Source organism: Oryzias melastigma, linkage group LG23, assembly GCF_002922805.2.
Source record: "Oryzias melastigma strain HK-1 linkage group LG23, ASM292280v2, whole genome shotgun sequence".
Lineage (NCBI taxonomy): Eukaryota > Metazoa > Chordata > Actinopteri > Beloniformes > Adrianichthyidae > Oryzias > Oryzias melastigma.
Window position 1 is genome coordinate 12,489,932 of NC_050534.1, and position 17,509 is coordinate 12,507,440.

Genomic DNA, 17,509 nt, shown 5'->3' on the forward strand with positions numbered 1-17,509 from the left:
AGGCTTTAGTGGGTGGAAACAGAATTCCAGAACAGGACCAGATTGTTCACTGGAAACGAGGCTTTGGTGTCATATAATTTCAAAAGGGCACAAAGCAGAAATATGTATTTTAACTCCATTGTCAGTTTACAAATTACAAATGGTTGGTACTTTTGTGAATTAAAAGGGGCGCCATACACACATCGCTACCAAATCTAAGTCTCTGATTGGTCAAAGTTCAATCAGATTTAACTTTCAACACCTGTTTAATGGCGTTTTGTATGTAGAGACTAAAAACGGTTGAAGAAACTTGTGTAGTGATATGTGAATGCAAAAATTTTAACCGTGAAAGCCCAAAATTGACTTTTTCATTGAAAATGACAACCTGAATGCACGTGTCAACATTGGACTCATTGTTTGCATCCTCTTCATACAGCTGAAAATACTGTTAGAGCACCAACAATTAATTATAACATGAAAAAACACTAAACTATAGTCCGAACTATAAAAACAAGTGGATTTCTATAAATGTTTCATTACCTTTGTGTACCTAGGTGGCTGTCACTAGCAGGTAACAGGCTTCATGGTTTGGAGAGGGCAGCGTTTGAGCCACTGGCCAACCTGCAACACCTGGAACTGGGACACAACCCCTGGGAGTGCGACTGCAATCTGCGTGATTTCAAGCACTGGATGGAGTGGCTGCTGTACCGAGGTGCACGTCTGATTTTTGTAACAAGAACAGCTTGATTGTGAAACACTGAGGTAGAAAACTAGAAAGACGCGGCGAGGAATAACAGTAGGTGCTTCAAGTCGTATAATGCGACTGCGTGGTTGTGTAAGCACTTGCTGTTGTTGTTCTATGGGCTTAATCCACGTGTCTCTGCAAGCTGTGAGTACATCAGATAACCACAGCTGCTCTGCGCTTTCTGCTTGTGTATAAAATCTACATTCACCTCAGCGCCTCGGGCTTCAGCTGCCCCGCTAATGAAGCATCTCTTTTCTTCTTCGTTCTGCTCCCCATTGCTTTGCTGAACTTCACTCCCTCTCAGCGCAGCACTCATCAGAAAGAGACTGACACACAGTAGACATGATGATTTAATAATCATCAAAGCTGCTGGGAAAATTACAAGGAGCCATTTCACACTTGAAGATGAAATCTCTGACAATAGCTGTGCAAAAAGGGGAGATAATGCATGAAGCGTGTTATGAAGGAAGACAGTGCAACCTGAATTTGAACAACCACCTCTTCTTCCAAGGTTGTTGTTCTTAAGTTATTGAAGCAAAAAAAGATCCTTTTCCACAGTTTTATTACAACGCCACAGTCTCTGAACACGAAAAGCTCTGCTCTGCTTCTCTCACACTGCAAAAAATGACCTCTCACCAAGTATTTTTGTCTTGTTTCTGGTTTAATTATTTAATAACTCTTGATTTGAGGCTAACATAGATTCTTGGTAATTTTTGTTTTAAAACAGTAAATGTTGAGTCATTTGATCTCTTATTTTACAGTCATATTACCCAAAATGCAACAGAGTGGCGACTTAAATGGAAGTTTTCTGTAAATTTGACAGGTGATCACACGGCGGTATTTGTTATTAGTTGTATTTTTTTAAGATTTTAAGAAAAAGTTAAAGTTTTACAGCAACCGGATGAATTTTTGACATCGGTTGATAATTGACTGATCGGAGGGTCTCCAAAATTGTTTGATGATCGGCCAACTGCCACCCTCCAGCCACCTCCCTGCCGTCCCACTGCCACTGGAAATTGAGCAGCTGCTGCCCAGCGATTTAGCTACTAGGGTTGGGCGATACTGGAAATTTGGGTATTGATCCAATACCAAGTACTTACAGGGCTAGTATCACCGATATCAATAACAATATTTATTCATTATAATGTTGTGATCATAGAATCATTTTGGAAATACACATTTTTTTTGTTAATTAAGTGTGTAGTAAAACACAGAAAACACAGAAGTTGGTTAAAAAATAACAACAATCAGTGTTGCCAGATTGGGCAGGTTTTTGCTCAAATTAGGCATTTTTTCACCCAATCTAGGGCTAGACAAATGGCTTGCATTAACTCCAAAAGTACATTCAAGTACTTTACTGTACTTATTAAACCAACACTGCAACGAAAGTATAGTAAGTATTGATCTCATCATGCTAGTATCGATACTTCACCTTGGTATCAATACTCCCATCGATACACCCAGCTGTCGCCCAATTTTGTCATGGCATCATCCCTAATGCCTACATTCATGATCACAGTCTACACCAATGATTTTTTTTTTTTTAAATTGGGCAAATCTTAAAAATTCTGCCAATGCCTCATGATCACATGGTAGCAGTTATATGTGTGACCGTATCATAAACCGAGATTCTATTGAAACAAATTGTTTTTACTTTATGTTAAGAAGAAGTTTAACTGTGAATGGGGGTGGACTTATTTCAAGAGACAAATTTGTTCAATTTAAAGAAAATGGAATTAGAATTTTTGAATAGCAAGACAGAAGTTTGCAAGCAAACATGCATTTATGCTTCATTTTCATCTTAAAATGTGTGATTCTAGTCTTTAAAATGATTATAGATTTAGAAAAAAAGAGAATTGGATGGTTTACCGCTTAATATATTTTGGGATAAAATGAACTTCCTTTTAGAATACAAACTTTATTTTGAGGAATAAATGTTTTCCGTAAAACATAATAGTTGAAGTCACCAAAACAATATATTTTAAGAAATTTTCCAAAACTCTTCTGATTCTACTGGCAGATTTATTCACTGAAAACAATGAAGAAATATATTGTATTTTTTATTTTAAACTTGTTTTGAAAAGGACATTTTTTGCAGTGCAGCTGCATTAGTTGGACATATTTTGGGAGCTGTGTTTGCTGAAGGATTTGTCAATTTGTCACATGCTCAGATGAAAGCAATCTCCTTTCATCCTATCTTATCCTCATGCATTATTCCAGTGTTTTTGTTATTTAAAGTATTGAGGGGAGGGGGCTCGGATCGATGACTTATCAGCGTGCGACCTTGAGACAGACACCCCGTTTGGAGGCGCTGCCTAACAAACCCCCCACCCTCCTGTTGGGAATTAGTGACTCAGATATTTCTCTTTTCTGCACATGCCTGAGCTGTGATGAAGCTAGGCATGTCACCTCATGAATTATACAAGGGCTTAGTTGAGGCTATCTTCAACTTCGTGATGTATGACTCACGCTGGTGTTGGCACGACCACCTCCATCTCTGTCTTTTTCTGTCGTTTGGATGTTTGTTTGAATTTTGACAGAACTAAATCACCTTAATAACTTAATAATTACCCCCCCTCTATGTTTTCTTCTTTAGGGGGGAAGGTGGATGCCATGGAGTGCACGCTCCCCAAAGACCTGCGTGGGAGAGACATCCGTGGCGTTCCGGTGGAAATGTTCAACTACTGCCTCCAACTGGAAGACGAGAACGGAGGGGGCGGTGAGGGTTCTCGATCTGGACAAGGAGGCGGCCCTCCGTGCAGCAGGAGCGCTCTCAACCCAAGCGGGGTGACGCCGGCCTCCGACAGCAGCGTCGACGGCTCCTCAGCGACCGCTGGAGGAGGCGACGCGCCGCCAGATTGCGTCCGAGCCCGCTACCGACCTGTTAGTGTGCGGCGCGCCATTGGCACGGTGGTGATCGCTGGCGTGGTGTGCGGCATTGTTTGCATCATGATGGTTGCTGCGGCTGCTTACGGCTGCATCTATGCCTCCCTGATGGCCAAATACCAGAGAGAGCTAAAAAAGAGACAGCCGCTGATGGGAGACGGCGAGGCCGACGGGGAAGACAGGGAGGAGAAGCAGATCTCCTCTGTCGCCTAAAAGAACACTGGGAATTTGTCACGGAGGCTAGAGGTAATATCAGAATGGGACGGAAATATTAAAAAGGGCTCACACAGGAGACTGACTCTGAACTGACACTTCTCGACTTCCTCTTTCTATTTTTAGTCCGTTCCCTCCCCGCCCTTCTCCCCCTTACAAATCTCCACACACACCTCATCTTCTTCTTCTTCCCCAGTTTCCTGCTAAACTTGGATCCATTCTCTCTTGCAGTACTTGTTAGTGCAAATTGCCTGCCATCCACCCACTCGCTGAATTTGCCATTAAACCGGTTTGGAGAAGGAAATATCATAAATTTGGGAAACATATCATCAAATCTGTGTTGTCGGTATTTAGAAATTTAGAGCAGAAATTCAGGGATTCTTTACATAAATGGCGTCGATTCCTACAAATTAGTAGAATTTGAGCTTCTAAAAACATGAAGAATTGATAAACAACTCATAAAAAAAAGCCAGATTTTGTTGAAGAGGAGTGTCACTGCTTCGCTGGACTACATCTCCTTTATATCTTGGGTTTTCTGCAAGCTGACAACTAAATATTATCGCATGGGAATGTCACATGAAAGTCAGCGTTCAAGACAATTCAGAAAAAAGGACAAATTGCTGTGTGTGCATCCTTTCTGATGTGATGAAAGCACTCAAAGTCAATTAAGCTTCTGGATCCGAACAGATTCTGACAGATGGACGGAAAAAAATAAATAAAAAAACTCACAGACTGTTTAAAAAGACAGATTTTACCTCTGGATGGGAATACTTCTTGAAAATGGCATGATCAAATCTTAAAGGAACTCGATCAAGGACTACAAAAACTCCTCTATAAGGACTACAAATATCCGATTCCTGCACTTTATTCCTCTAATCAGACCCCTCTTTTTCCCTCCCCTCTCTTTTTTCTAAGATAGATAAATTGCCAAGAAGAATTATAAAGAAAAGAATTATTCAAAAGCTGCTATTTTTCTTCTTTATTCTTTTATCTCGATGTCCATCGTTTCATGCAGAGCTATCTGTGAAAAGCTTGTCACGCACTTTCACCTCTCTTTTGCGCCTCCTAAATTGTTGCTCTTTTGTTTTTATTAAACAACCTGCAATATGCACTAGAAGTGTTGTCCCTCTGTTAAAAAAAGGGTGCACTGATTGCGTTCTTTGAGCGTTTTTGCAGAGTTCCGTTATCGGCAAAGGCCTTTAAAGTGAGCTAAGTAGCATTCATTGCACATGTTTCTCCTGAAGAAAAAAGTTGTTCTCTTTGGGTTCATAGATTGGCTTCAACTTATATGAATGGTGTGTTTTCTTATACCTTGGATATGATGCAGATATATAAATATATATATTATCATGCTAGTTTACTATAATGTATTGGCCCAAACCCAAATGTTTTTGGTGTTTCCATGACGGATTTCCTGTAAAAACCATGATGTGTGTGATCATTTCTTGTGTCCATTATTATTCAGGTAAAGTTTTGCTAAGAAACATGGACAGAGTTTAGAATTTGCAAAAATAAAAAATGCTCATATGGGAAATTTGCACAAATTTACATGTCGGAGGATTTTTTTTTTTTTTTAAGCAAAAGCTAGATAGCCATTAACAGTCTGTAAATCACATCAAACAATGTGATAGAACAGTGAAGATAAATATATTTATTTATTTATTTAGGATGTCTCCAAGCAAGTGCTATGTAGTTAAAGTATAGTTAAATACAGTTAAATAATTAAAAAACAATAATAACACAACAAAAAATGCTTAAATTGGAAAATAAAAGTGCAAAGGAAGCAGCAGGAAGTACCCATGACCCACTTCCTGTTACCCTTTAGCTCAACTAACTGAACTTTTATAAGAAGGCGGGTTTAAAAAGTGTCAATCTGTTGCTTTAAATTATGTTAGGTAACTGCATAAAAAAATCTTACAGAGGTTTCCTTAGATTAATAAGTTCTGCATAAATATTTGAATCAGAAAATGATGTGTTACAATAAAAAAAATATGTTTTTAGTGCACAAATACATTGAAATTAAAAGCTAAAATATACAAATCAAGAATTGTATTTTATTTTGCCCACAATTCCGAGTTTTTTCCAAAAAGTTTGCATCATTTTCCACTAGTTAAGGATAGTTGGAAAGAGGATTTCAATGCAAATCTGTTAGCAAGTGAGGGAAATATGCTTTTTAGCAATCACTCAAATGTAACCATATGGTTTAAGTAGCTAATTAAGTAAAATTGGAAACATAAACAAAGGGTGGGTTACTAGAAACAAAAGTGATATTATAAAAAAACAAACCTAAACTGGAAAAATGAAGGAGAGATTATTGGAACGGTGTCCCAGTGGTAGAATCTATGGAACCAATCTGGATGAATTTGAGTCCACACGGAAATTTTGGAGATGTGGACAAAATTTGATGGCTTGAGTTGATTTTTTTGTCTAATCCTGTTGTAATGTGCAAACTCTCATTTGGATACATGAGCCCTACAGAAATCATAGTGTTAAAACTGGGCAGATTAACTCTGGTTTTAAATATTTAGCTTTATAAGTAAAGTAAAATGCTGCTTCTTGACAATTGTCCTTAAAAAAAAGGACAAATATGAGCAGGAGCTGATCGCGACCACTTTATAATAAAGTCACAGACACATTCATGTCAAACTTTGAGCTTTAACATATCTAAACTCTGTCTATGAATCCACAAACACACCCAAATGTTCTCCATTCTACAGGCCTTTTCATGTCAGTTGCTACGTTTCTCCCTTCATCCAGCTCACCCCCCATCACGAATCAAGAATAGTAGTTTCTAAGTAAAAGCTACAGGGGGGGAAAAAAAGGGTATTTGGGAGTCACCATTACTGCAACCTATCCTCCTTAAAAAAGATGGTAGAAGTTTGTAATGTTCTAAACTTCAACTGACAGTATACAGAGAAAACTAAACAATTCAAGGAAATAACATTGATAACAATGGTGCAGCAAAATAAGTGTTTGGTTAGTAAAAAAAAAGTTTTCGTCAACAGTTTGTAATGTAACCTGGTTGTTAATGACAGAGGTCAAACATTTTAACCATGTTTGGTCCATTCTTCCCTACAGATCTTCTCAAGAGTTGAGATGTTTTAGGGGCTGTTGCTGGGCAACATGAGCTTTCAACTCCCTCCCCAGATTAGATTGAGGTTTGGAGGCTGGTTACGTCACTACAGAACCTTGAGGTGCTTTTAAAGCACTCCTTTGTTGCTCAGACCATGTGTTTGGGATCATTGTCATGGTGGAAGATCCACCAAAAATCTCCCTACATGATCCAATTCTTTCTTTCCTTAGGATGAATGAGTCGTCCTGTCCACTTAGCATGATGCTTCCACCCTCATGCTTCACAGTGGGAAGGGTGTTATTGGAGTCTAACTCCCTTCCAAACAGTAAGAGGTGTTTTTATGGGTCTAGCTCTCTTCAGTTCATTCCCATTATAGTTCTGGGAGATCTTGCATGGAGATTGTCAGTGATCTTGTATTTGATCCATTTTCTAATAATTGCTGAAACAGTAGATCTCTCTTCTCAAGCTGCTTCCTTATGAGCCACTAGAGAGGACCTTCCTTGCAACATGTTCCAAAAAAGATGAAGAAAAAGTCATCTGGATGTGTCTTGATTTATTGAAGTTCATTATAGACACAGATAACACAAGTTATGTAAACGATCACAGAAAAGATTTATTTCCAAAATAAATTGCAACTAAAGTGGTCAACAAAAAATACTGGGGCGTCTTGGAACCAACAGAACCAAAAAAAAAAAAAAAAAAACCCAGGTGACAGGTCCTCCTAATAATGTCTCTCCTCATCACATGACAAAAAGTGAAATCATAAATAAACACGATCATGGTTGCTACGCTGTGCATGCGTGGGTTTTCTCCAGCTTCCTCTAGCTTACTCCTAATTAACTCTAAGTGTGAATGCGAGTGTGTGGTTGTGGCCCTGCGACAGATTGGCGACCCGTCCAGGGTGCACCCTGCCTTCGGCCACGAGTGGCTGGTTAGGTTCTGGTACCCCTGTGACCCCGAAAGGGACAAAACGGCTTTAGAAAACGGATGTATGGTTTATCCCAGTCTTGTTCACGTCTACAATCTTGTAACTGGTGTCCTTTGACAGCTCTTTGGACTTGGTGGAAAGGTTGCAGTTTAAAAATCGTTTTACATTCCGTCTCTCATTGTTGATAGAAATGTTCACACCTCTACCATCTGTTTAAGGGAGACAAAAAGCAGAATCTGTAAATGCCAAATCCTTTTTTTTATTTTTGGCTTCAGCGATGCTAATCGAGAGGTTTTCTGTCTGCAGATTGCAGAACTCTTGGGTGTGTTGTGTTATCATGATGATTGTGATTACTGTGATGATAACTTGACAATGGCAACAAAGAATTATGCATTATTTGGAATAAAAACATATCACGCCTCCGTCTGCTTTCTGTCACGAGACAAAACATTGTTTTGAGTGGGAGGACGCGTAAGATATAAAAACAAAGTGGAATATCCAATGTCAAAATGTGAAACGGTCACAATCAGTTTTCAGTCTTCTCTCCTTATTTCCCATTTTCTTCCTCCTTTCTTTCCACTCTCACTCATCTCAACCCAATTTATCTTTTTGTCGCCTCTCCCATCATCTTTATATTCTTTTCAATCTCTTCGCCCCATCTCTGTTCTCTTTATCTGGTCTGCTGCGCATCTTCTCTAATCATCTGTCATCACTTCTTCCTGTCCTTCTCCACCATGTCAATTATCCTTCACCTTCTATTCTGCCCTTCTATCGTCTCTACTTACTTCATTTGCATACAGGCTGTCATTTGTGCTGTAGGGATTTGGTCACTGTTGACTGCATCAAACCTTTGAGAACCAAATAGAATACATCCTTCATCAAAAGTGGTTAAAAATAAATCAGCAACCAAACTAGCACAAATGTTTTCAAGGAAACGCCAGGGAAGAATGAAATGTTTTTGCTTGGATAAACACTGACACCTAGTGGTCACATGGAAAACTACAATCAATGTAGAGCAAATTCAATTTTTTTTTTACAGTAAAATGAAAATTAATCTGTTTTTAAGTCCTTTAAAAAAATTCTTCAACATGATTTACATTTATATTTGCTTTAGAACATTTAAATGATTAGTTTGAAGAGTGTTCTATGCTTGAGCTAAAAAAAGATGTTAAAAAATGACAATAAAAGTGGACGGATTTAAAAAAAAAGATGTGGGGAAGTGAAGGTAAAAGCGTTTGACAGTTTAGTGGGATGGATGCAGCAGTATGGGGACTTTTTCCTGCAATCACACACTGATTCTATAAAAAAACTGACAGTTTCAGTCAGTGAGAAAGCAGAGCTACTTGACACTTGTGGAAATGTTTTATTTAAAAAAACAAAAAAAGCAGCATTCCTGTCAAAATGTTTCCTCTACATCCTCTTAGATATAATATTATAGATTTTAATGCAAGAACTTTTTTTCCTAATTTCTTGTATGTAATTTAAAATTAAAATAATAATAAAGAATGATAAAATAAGATGGGAAAAAACGAATCAAATCGACAGGCAGCAACTTTACACTGAAATGCTTTTATTTTGAATTCTGCGTTTCCTCCAGCTTTTCAATCAGACACTATTTTCACTCGGCTGTGAAACCAAGATAAGCCTTAAAAACTGCTGCTCAGTCTGACGGCTTGTTAAAAATTAAAGTACTCATCCACACGCTCATTCTAAGAAGGCGGCGTGTCGTCTCTTCCACGACTGTGACTGATGAGAGTGTCAGTCAAATATTGGGTAATACTGGAGCAAACACGGGGAAATAAAACAAGCTCTCACATTATTAGAACGAGAAACTAAAATCAAAATGTAAAGCAGAGCATCACTCAGTTTATGACTAATAGCCAAAAGCGATTTAAAGTCACGTCTGACCCCTAGGAGCAATGAAAAAAACGTTCATTTGCACAAAGATACTCTGACATGAAACGCAACCTCCAACCATCTGATCAGGAGTTGACCTCTCCGCCACAAATACTGGGTTTTAAAAGTAAGTAAAATAAATCTCATATTAACCAAAATGAATCCATATTTTGAGTTTCAATTCAAATCTAAAGCACAGCACATACACAACACACTGATCACATGTGTTTCTTCAAACTGAAGCAATTCATTTCTAACGTTTCTGAAGCTTTGATGAGCAGAAGTTATGTAAAAAGATGAAAAATGTAAAATTTATCATTTTTTTTAAAAGACTTAGACTCAAACTCAGCTGGAACACAGACAGACATTAAATAAATATCGTCGATGCAAATATTTAGCAAAGACGATGCTGGACACACAAAAAAAAATGGAAGGAAGACAATTAGATATATTAATAATTATAGTTATATTTAAATACTTATTTTATTTTTACCACTTAAGACTTCAGTGTGTTAAATTTTCTTAGCTATAACTAAATCTATTACAATAACACAATTGCAACAGGTAAAAAAACAAACTTGACATTAATTATATTTCTATTATACAAAGATATTTTGTTGGACAGCTTAAAATATTATTTTTTAACACAGTAAATCGTGTTGATATCTTGGTGTTTTTATTAAATAATTTGAATGAGAGTAAAAACACAAAGAAACATCCATATTTTGACCAACAAATCAACTTTGAGATGCAAAATTTGATGCTCAAAACCACCAGGTGCAACACAAAAAGAAATAAAAATAGGAAATAATTTTATATTATGTAAGTACCAGCTGACTAAAAGACTATGAACTGATAACTCTGTGTTTTTATGCTGACTTTATTAATAATTTGCATTCTGGGGAGTGCATGTCTGGTAAAGATAATAAACTAAAATGAAAACACAGGAAATATAAATTTAATATGAGTTATTCTCTCTGTATGGTTAATTTTAATTGCACTTTGTGGCTTTAATTCAATTTCTGTTTGTATTTTTTGATAAATCTCAGTTTGGTAAACTGTTTAAAGGTGTTGCAAACTGCAGGAGTGAAACAACCAGACGGATATTTCACCAAAACGCATCGTCCTACCTCCAGCGATGGCGGTTTTCTTCCCCACAGTCACAGTGACAGCAGTGGCACTGATCACTATTCTTCCTGCTGGTAGAACAACACAAATTTATTTTAGACTTTAAAAGACAACTTTAACTACATGCACTAAAAAATACATGCATTTCCTTCAAACATGCATGAATGCTCTATATGTACATGCAAATAAATGACAGATGGGTTTTATTATTATTATTTTTTTTTATTTCTTACTTATTTTGAATATTAGGCTTAAAAATACAAAAGAAATCCAACAATTCTATTTATCATCCTTGTGACAACAGATGCCACAAACAGATTATTGGATGTCCTATCTAAAACAGATGGAGGGAACAGATCAAATAATACATTCAAAACAAGTACATGTGTGTGTTGCAAATCCTTATTTGATGCGTTTATACAGTATTTCTGCAATCAATCCTTTTGAAACAAACACAAAAAATAATAATAAAAATCATGCAATAAAAAAAATGTATGAAAAAATGATTAGGAGCATGAGATGTGGGAAAATCTAAAATAAATCTAAATAAAAGCATTAATGTGAGTCCAAAAGCGAGGAGAGGATTCCTGACTTTTATTTTATTTTTTGCATGCTTTTGAAGTTCCAACAGGAAGCTTTATATGAGTGCATTGTTGGTGCATTACAGCAGGGAGAAAAATACAACTTGCAAGGAAGAACTGAACAGGAATCATGCCAAATATCCATAGCAGATCTCTACCCTGCTCATCCTCCTCTTTGGTCTCCCTGCGTTTTCGCCCTCCCTGCTCCTCTGGATGTCCCACCGCCTCCGCACTCAAGGTGGCACTATAGTCAGCCTCATAGTCTCTGAATGTATCTGAAAATGACAGACTTTTCTTTCCCCCTCATCTTAACTTTAGCACATCTAGTAACTATTTTTCCTTTTAACAAATTTAATAGTTAAGGGTTTCAATGTGTATGAATAAGAGCTTCTAGAGGAATTATAATTGAATTATTTACATGTAAATGTGGATGTATGCTAATGTATTTTCCCATCAAGTCATGCTTAGTTATCCTAAGTTTGATATATCGCTGCATACATTTATATTCTTGTTTAGTTTTATTTTTTTCAATAATTCCTCAAATAATTCAATTAAAAATACAGTTTTTAAAATATAATGTAACATTTTTAATTGAAAGTTTTTGTCTTATGTGAAAGTGTAGCTTTATTTAAACATATTTTACAAAAATATCAAACTTGAAATAAATTATATATGCTAAAGGTGGGTTAAAATTAATTTTATTGAACCTCTAATGTTCATAAAATCCTTTTTTTCTTTTTATTTTGAAACATTTTATTATAAAATTAATTTATTTAAACTAGAATGTAGTTAGTATGATGTGATGATAACAACAATGGCTGCAGTTGTTAAAGATTCTTTATAGTTTTTCTTTTTAGAGAAGAAAAATAAAGAAAAAATGGTCTGAAGAAGACAGTTTCTGTTGACTTAAACACAACTACACAGTGATGTGGACAAAAGAACAGTTGGAATAGATTAAATAAAACAACTTGCAGATAATTAGAGATAAGTGGGAAACTAAAACGCAAAGTTTGTGGAGTTTTTGTGTAAGCGTTTATGCTAATAACTGGTGTGTCCTCTACCTCTTGTGTCTTGTCTGGGCATGTAGTAAAGAAACTGCCCAGCTGGATACTCAGCTGCCCTGCGGTACCATACTGGGAAGTGATCCAGGGTGAACATATTCTCCATGTCTGTGGAGGTCAGGAAAGACCTGTGGAGAGACGAAAATATCCTTGAGGAAGGAAAGAAGAAGAAAAATCACAGAATAAAGGGAAAAAAAATATTTAACCCACGCTTAAAAAATGAAATAAAAGGTTAAAACAAGTGAAAGCACCCAGGAAATCAATATTTAAACTAATCTAACATGCTTTAAAATTCTACATAAAGATGAATAATATTAAAGTTTATAAAGAAATTAAAAAAGTTTGCAAAAATTAGTATTGTGCTGATGACTTTCTAATTTACCACAGCAGGGGTGACAGATTTGACTTTTTGGCAGATTTAATATAATTTTGCAACACTGTTTTTATTTGATTTGGAATAAAAAGTTACATATAATTACATTACTCACCTGCCGGTTCTTTTTTCGATCCCAGCGTATCTCTGGAATCTCAGTAGACCTGAACGAGTCCCCAAAAAAGCTGTTTCAATCCCATCATCCATACTGAGAGAGAATGTAGATGCAAAAAAAGAGGGGAAAGTAGTAAACAAAAGACGGTTTTCAAGTAATTAAAAAAAATACAATTAAAAGGTTAATGTTCCTATTAACCCCGATGTGTTGAGCATTAGTGCGGTCCAGTACGCTTCCATAGGAGCTGAGACCACAGCGTCGTATAAAGTTTGCTGCAAAAGCTGAGAATCACCTAAATTGAGCAAAGACAGTATGCTTTATTTTATTTTAAATAACAACTTTTATTTAGAATATAGTATTTCATATACATACAGTCCAGATCTGGTTCTTTTCCTGTCAGGTATTTCTTCACTGCTTCCAGTTGGGTCAGTTTACGGTGTGCTGGGTCGATGTCAGTCTCACAATAGGTCCTACAGAGTTGGATTAAAGTGAAATTATTAGTTAAAAGTTTACCCATCTATAGTCTGCAATAGGAACTCACCACTCGTTGGCTATGGTCAGATCTGGAGTCAGTAAGTCATGAAGACCTGAAGAAAAAATAAACTAAGTGAGAAAGGAAGTTAGAAACTAAAGTTGAAAGAAATAAAAAATAAAAAAAAGCGTACCATCCTCGACTGAAACATTTCCTGTGAAGATATACTCTCCATATCCCCGACTCAACACGATACCAAGACTGTCAACAAAAATAAGAACCATATTTTAGTAATACACTCATCCAAAAGCCATATAATATTAGATTTAGAGATAATGAACTTATTAAAGTCCCACTCCAATCATCTTTTAATCTATTGTACAAAAGGGATCCCAATATTGAAAGTTATTCAAGGTTTAAGATGATTTATTCTGGAATAATATGTCTACCTTTTTGTTGTTCATATTTATCTTAAAAATTTGTGATTTTAAACTTTTAAAAATTGTTACTTTGCTAGCTTTTTAAATTATTTTGGCAATTACTAAGATCTTTTAGGCTATTTTGGAGATTAGCTAAAGTTAGCCAAAACATGCTAGCAATTTTGGCTAACTTAAGCTTTTTAAAGTCTTTATTTAGGCTGCTTTAGAGTTAGGCTAATATTTACATGCTAGCTGTTTTGGCTAATTTAGGCTTTTCTCAGTTTTTTTAGGCTATTCTAAAGTTTAGCTATTTTTTAGCTAAATGCTAGCTGTTTTAGCTAACCTGTTTTTTAGGCTAATTTGGCATTTAGCTAATATTTTAGCTGTCTATCAGCTTCAGCGTTTTTTGCTATCAGCTTCAGCGGCCAAATTCAGCTTACAGCCTTCCCACTAGCATTATCACATGTAATGCTATATATCTATATTATCTTTCATAATTATGTTAAAAAGTAACAATTTTAAATAAAAAAAATTTAGTTTTAGAGTGTTCAATAAATGTTTATCCTGTTCGGCCCGCGACCTATGGTCTGTTTTGGATTTTGGCCCCTGTGTGATTGAGTTTGACACCCCTACCCTATCCTAGACCCAAAAAGGGACGTTAAAATAAATTGGGGACTCGCAAACAAAAAAACTTACATGCCAACATTTAATTTAAATATTTAACAAAATAATGGTTTGTATTATAATAAAGGCAAAAAATGTGGCATTTCTAAGGCTTCTCATGTACACTACACATTGAAGAATTTTTAAACACACAGACACTTATTTTTTGAAAAGTAAAGTAAAGGCCCACAAAAATCCTTTATAAAGAGTCGAGAATTGAAAGAGCTAATTCTTTATAGGAATCAAACGAATCGGCTTCTGAGAAAGAATCAGTGTCCATCACTAGTTCCAGGTAGTAGGTAGGACATAGTTTCTGCAGAGTGGCGAATTGGCCATGACAAATAAAGCTTTTTGTGCAGGTTTGAAAAGTAATATATAAATTACGCCGTCTTGTTGTGGCAAGCAAAAGAGGTCAATAACTGCCTGGAAAGGCGTGGTAAAAGACGGCATATTGCCCATAAAAAAACGCTGCTTTTTACGCACATTTTAAAAGTAGCACATACATTACATCGTCTTGTTATGGCAAGCGAAAGGGGTCGATCACCACGAAAAGTGCTGTAAAAAAAACAGCGGAATTGGCCATGAAAAACACAGCTCTTTATGCATGTTCTAAAAGTAGCGTGTAAATTAAGCCGTCTTGTTATGGCAAGCAAAAGGGGTCAATAACCACCAAGAAAAGCGTAATAAAAAATGGCGTATTGACCCTAAAAACTACTGCTTTTTACGCAGAATCTAAAAGAATCAGTGTCCATCACTAGTTCCAGGTAGTAGGTAGGACATAGTTTCTGCAGAGCGGCAGGAGTTCATTAGAAATTCACCTCTGAATTGTGTGCGTGACTATTGGAGGGTAAGCCTTCCCTCATTTCCCATTATCTCTTTGTTCACGCTCCTCTTTTTTTTTAATTGCTTTTTTTTATCTGTCCCTGATTTACAATGGTATGAATGAAGAAATACTCAAAAACAACATTTTGACCTTAATTTTCCCTCTGTTCTCCATCATGAGAAAAAAGGCAACAAGAATATGGTAAAAAAAAAAAAATGTTTCATTGGAGTGGGTCTTTATATAATTCCAATATCAATCATGTTATTTAATGCATCTATGGATGTTAGGCACAAAAAATACAAGACCAACCTGAACGGCGTTTCTTTGATGTCTGTGTAAAAGTAATCATTTCTCAAGAACAACACTCTTCTCTGTGAAGCATAGATGAGCACGTTTGAAAATACAGCACAGAACACACCATGGAAATAAAACCAATAATTGAAATCAGATAGAGCGACTGCTTGATAAACTCTCTAAAAGGACTCACTCCTTTATCCACTGAGGTTCTCACATCTAAAGACAGAGTTCCTGTTTCTCCTTTGACCATGGCGGTCCTCAGCTGTTAAACACACAGAAAACACTCATGTGGAGCTAAATTTGACTGAGTTTATTAATCAGAAAATATAAAAAAGGGTTTGTTACTTTTTCCTCAGTGTCTTCCCACTCCACCTCGGATAAGTCAACACTGTTATAGTTAGGTTTGGGCTTCAGCTTCTTCCCTTCTTTATACTATACAGACAAAGAAAAAGCAAAGCCAATAAATAGGGTATGTGCAGTCAGTTAGACTCAAAAGCTCAAAGTTACTCTTTACCAAAGGTCGTAGTTCAGGATGAGACAGGATGTAACCATTATTGGTGATGAGGAAGGCGTAACCTTGGATACCCAGCTGTAAGGACAGATGAGGACAATCTCAGGGAACATCAAACGTCTTAATTTTAATTAACCACCAATTAACATGTGGTTTTAATACCGAGTCTGATTAGTGTGTCTAATTGATGACTTACCTTGTATCTTGGAGCTAATCTCATCAATTCTCTCAAAGCCACATCAGTTCCCACGACCCCCAGCAAAATCCCATGAGATAACTTGCAACAAAAGAAAGGAGTTCAGAGTGATAGTCTCTTGAAACCATTTGATCTCCATTAGTGGTAAAATCAAACATCCTGTTTGTGTTACATTTAGTGGTAAGGTTCAGGGTCACGGTTAAAATGGAGCCAATCTACAGCTGTTAGTGCTGGAGAGGCAGAAAAAATTCTGGGCTGGGAGCCAGACCATTACAAGTACACAGAATGCTTGTACAAGTTAAACAAATACACATCTTTTGAACTGTGAAAAAAAAAAAACAGTCATGGATCGGAAAAAATGTAAACTGAAAGGTCTCTTGCTCTTCAAGTTGACAGATTCACTGCTTAAAATGGCTTCTACCATCTGATTAAATACTAATTTAATTAGTTGACAACATAGAGGCTGTGTCCCATTGTTGCTACGTATGTTTTACGCATATTGCACAGATCAAAATAGGCGATACTGTATGTGAGTATACTGCAAAAAAGTTAGAAAAGTTGTGATCCTTTATATAAAATTATCAAAACCATGGAAGAAGTACGAGTAAGTATGGCAAGCCAAAGGGGTCAATAATCACCAGGAAAAGCACCTTAAAAAATGGCCATAAAAAAATACCGCTTTTTACGCCTGTTTTAAAAGTAGCAAGTAAATTACGCTGTCTTGTTACAGGAAGCGAAAGGGAATTGGCCATGACAAAGAAAGCTTTTTGTGCAGGTTTGAAAAGTAATATATAAATTACGCCGTCTTGTTGTGGCAAGCAAAAGGGGTCAATAACTGCCTGGAAAGGTGTGCTAAAAGACGGGATATTGGCCATAAAAAAGCAGCTTTTTACGCACATTTTAAAAGTAGCACATAAATTACATCGTCTTGTTATGGCAAGCAAAAGGGGTTAATCAACACAAAAAGTGCTGTAAAAAACCTTCCGAATTGGCCATGAAAAACACCACTCTTTATGCATGTTCTAAAAGTAGTGTGTAAATTACGCCGTCTTGTTATGGCAAGCAAAAGGGGTCAATAACCGCCAGGAAAAGTGTAGTTAAGAAATGGCGTATTGGCCATAAAAACGACTGCTTTTTACGCAGATTCTAA

At 36.4% G+C, this 17,509-nt stretch overlaps 2 protein-coding genes across 5 annotated transcripts in view; one reads left to right on the plus strand and one right to left on the minus strand.

The window, feature by feature from the left end:
* lrtm2a (leucine-rich repeats and transmembrane domains 2a) overlaps positions 1-8,246 on the plus strand; it is a 29,132-nt gene extending 20,886 nt beyond the window's left edge. For both annotated transcript variants that reach the window (XM_036210161.1, XM_024287767.2), the window contains exons 6-7: positions 534-691; positions 3,321-8,246. In XM_036210161.1, the coding sequence (XP_036066054.1) occupies positions 534-691; positions 3,321-3,823 (661 nt within the window). In that variant the 3' untranslated portion in view covers positions 3,824-8,246. The remainder of the gene's footprint in view (positions 1-533; positions 692-3,320) is intronic.
* The window catches only part of cacna2d4a (calcium channel, voltage-dependent, alpha 2/delta subunit 4a), an 83,615-nt gene that overhangs the window by 45,187 nt on the left and 20,919 nt on the right, over positions 1-17,509 (minus strand). For all 3 annotated transcript variants that reach the window (XM_036210158.1, XM_036210159.1, XM_024287755.2), the window contains exons 16-27: positions 16,360-16,440; positions 16,167-16,241; positions 15,998-16,084; positions 15,843-15,914; positions 15,665-15,726; positions 13,644-13,711; positions 13,520-13,565; positions 13,351-13,448; positions 13,177-13,270; positions 12,979-13,071; positions 12,491-12,618; positions 10,851-10,919 (exon numbers count right to left, since the gene is read on the minus strand). In XM_036210158.1, the coding sequence (XP_036066051.1) occupies positions 10,851-10,919; positions 12,491-12,618; positions 12,979-13,071; positions 13,177-13,270; positions 13,351-13,448; positions 13,520-13,565; positions 13,644-13,711; positions 15,665-15,726; positions 15,843-15,914; positions 15,998-16,084; positions 16,167-16,241; positions 16,360-16,440 (973 nt within the window). The remainder of the gene's footprint in view (positions 1-10,850; positions 10,920-12,490; positions 12,619-12,978; positions 13,072-13,176; positions 13,271-13,350; positions 13,449-13,519; positions 13,566-13,643; positions 13,712-15,664; positions 15,727-15,842; positions 15,915-15,997; positions 16,085-16,166; positions 16,242-16,359; positions 16,441-17,509) is intronic.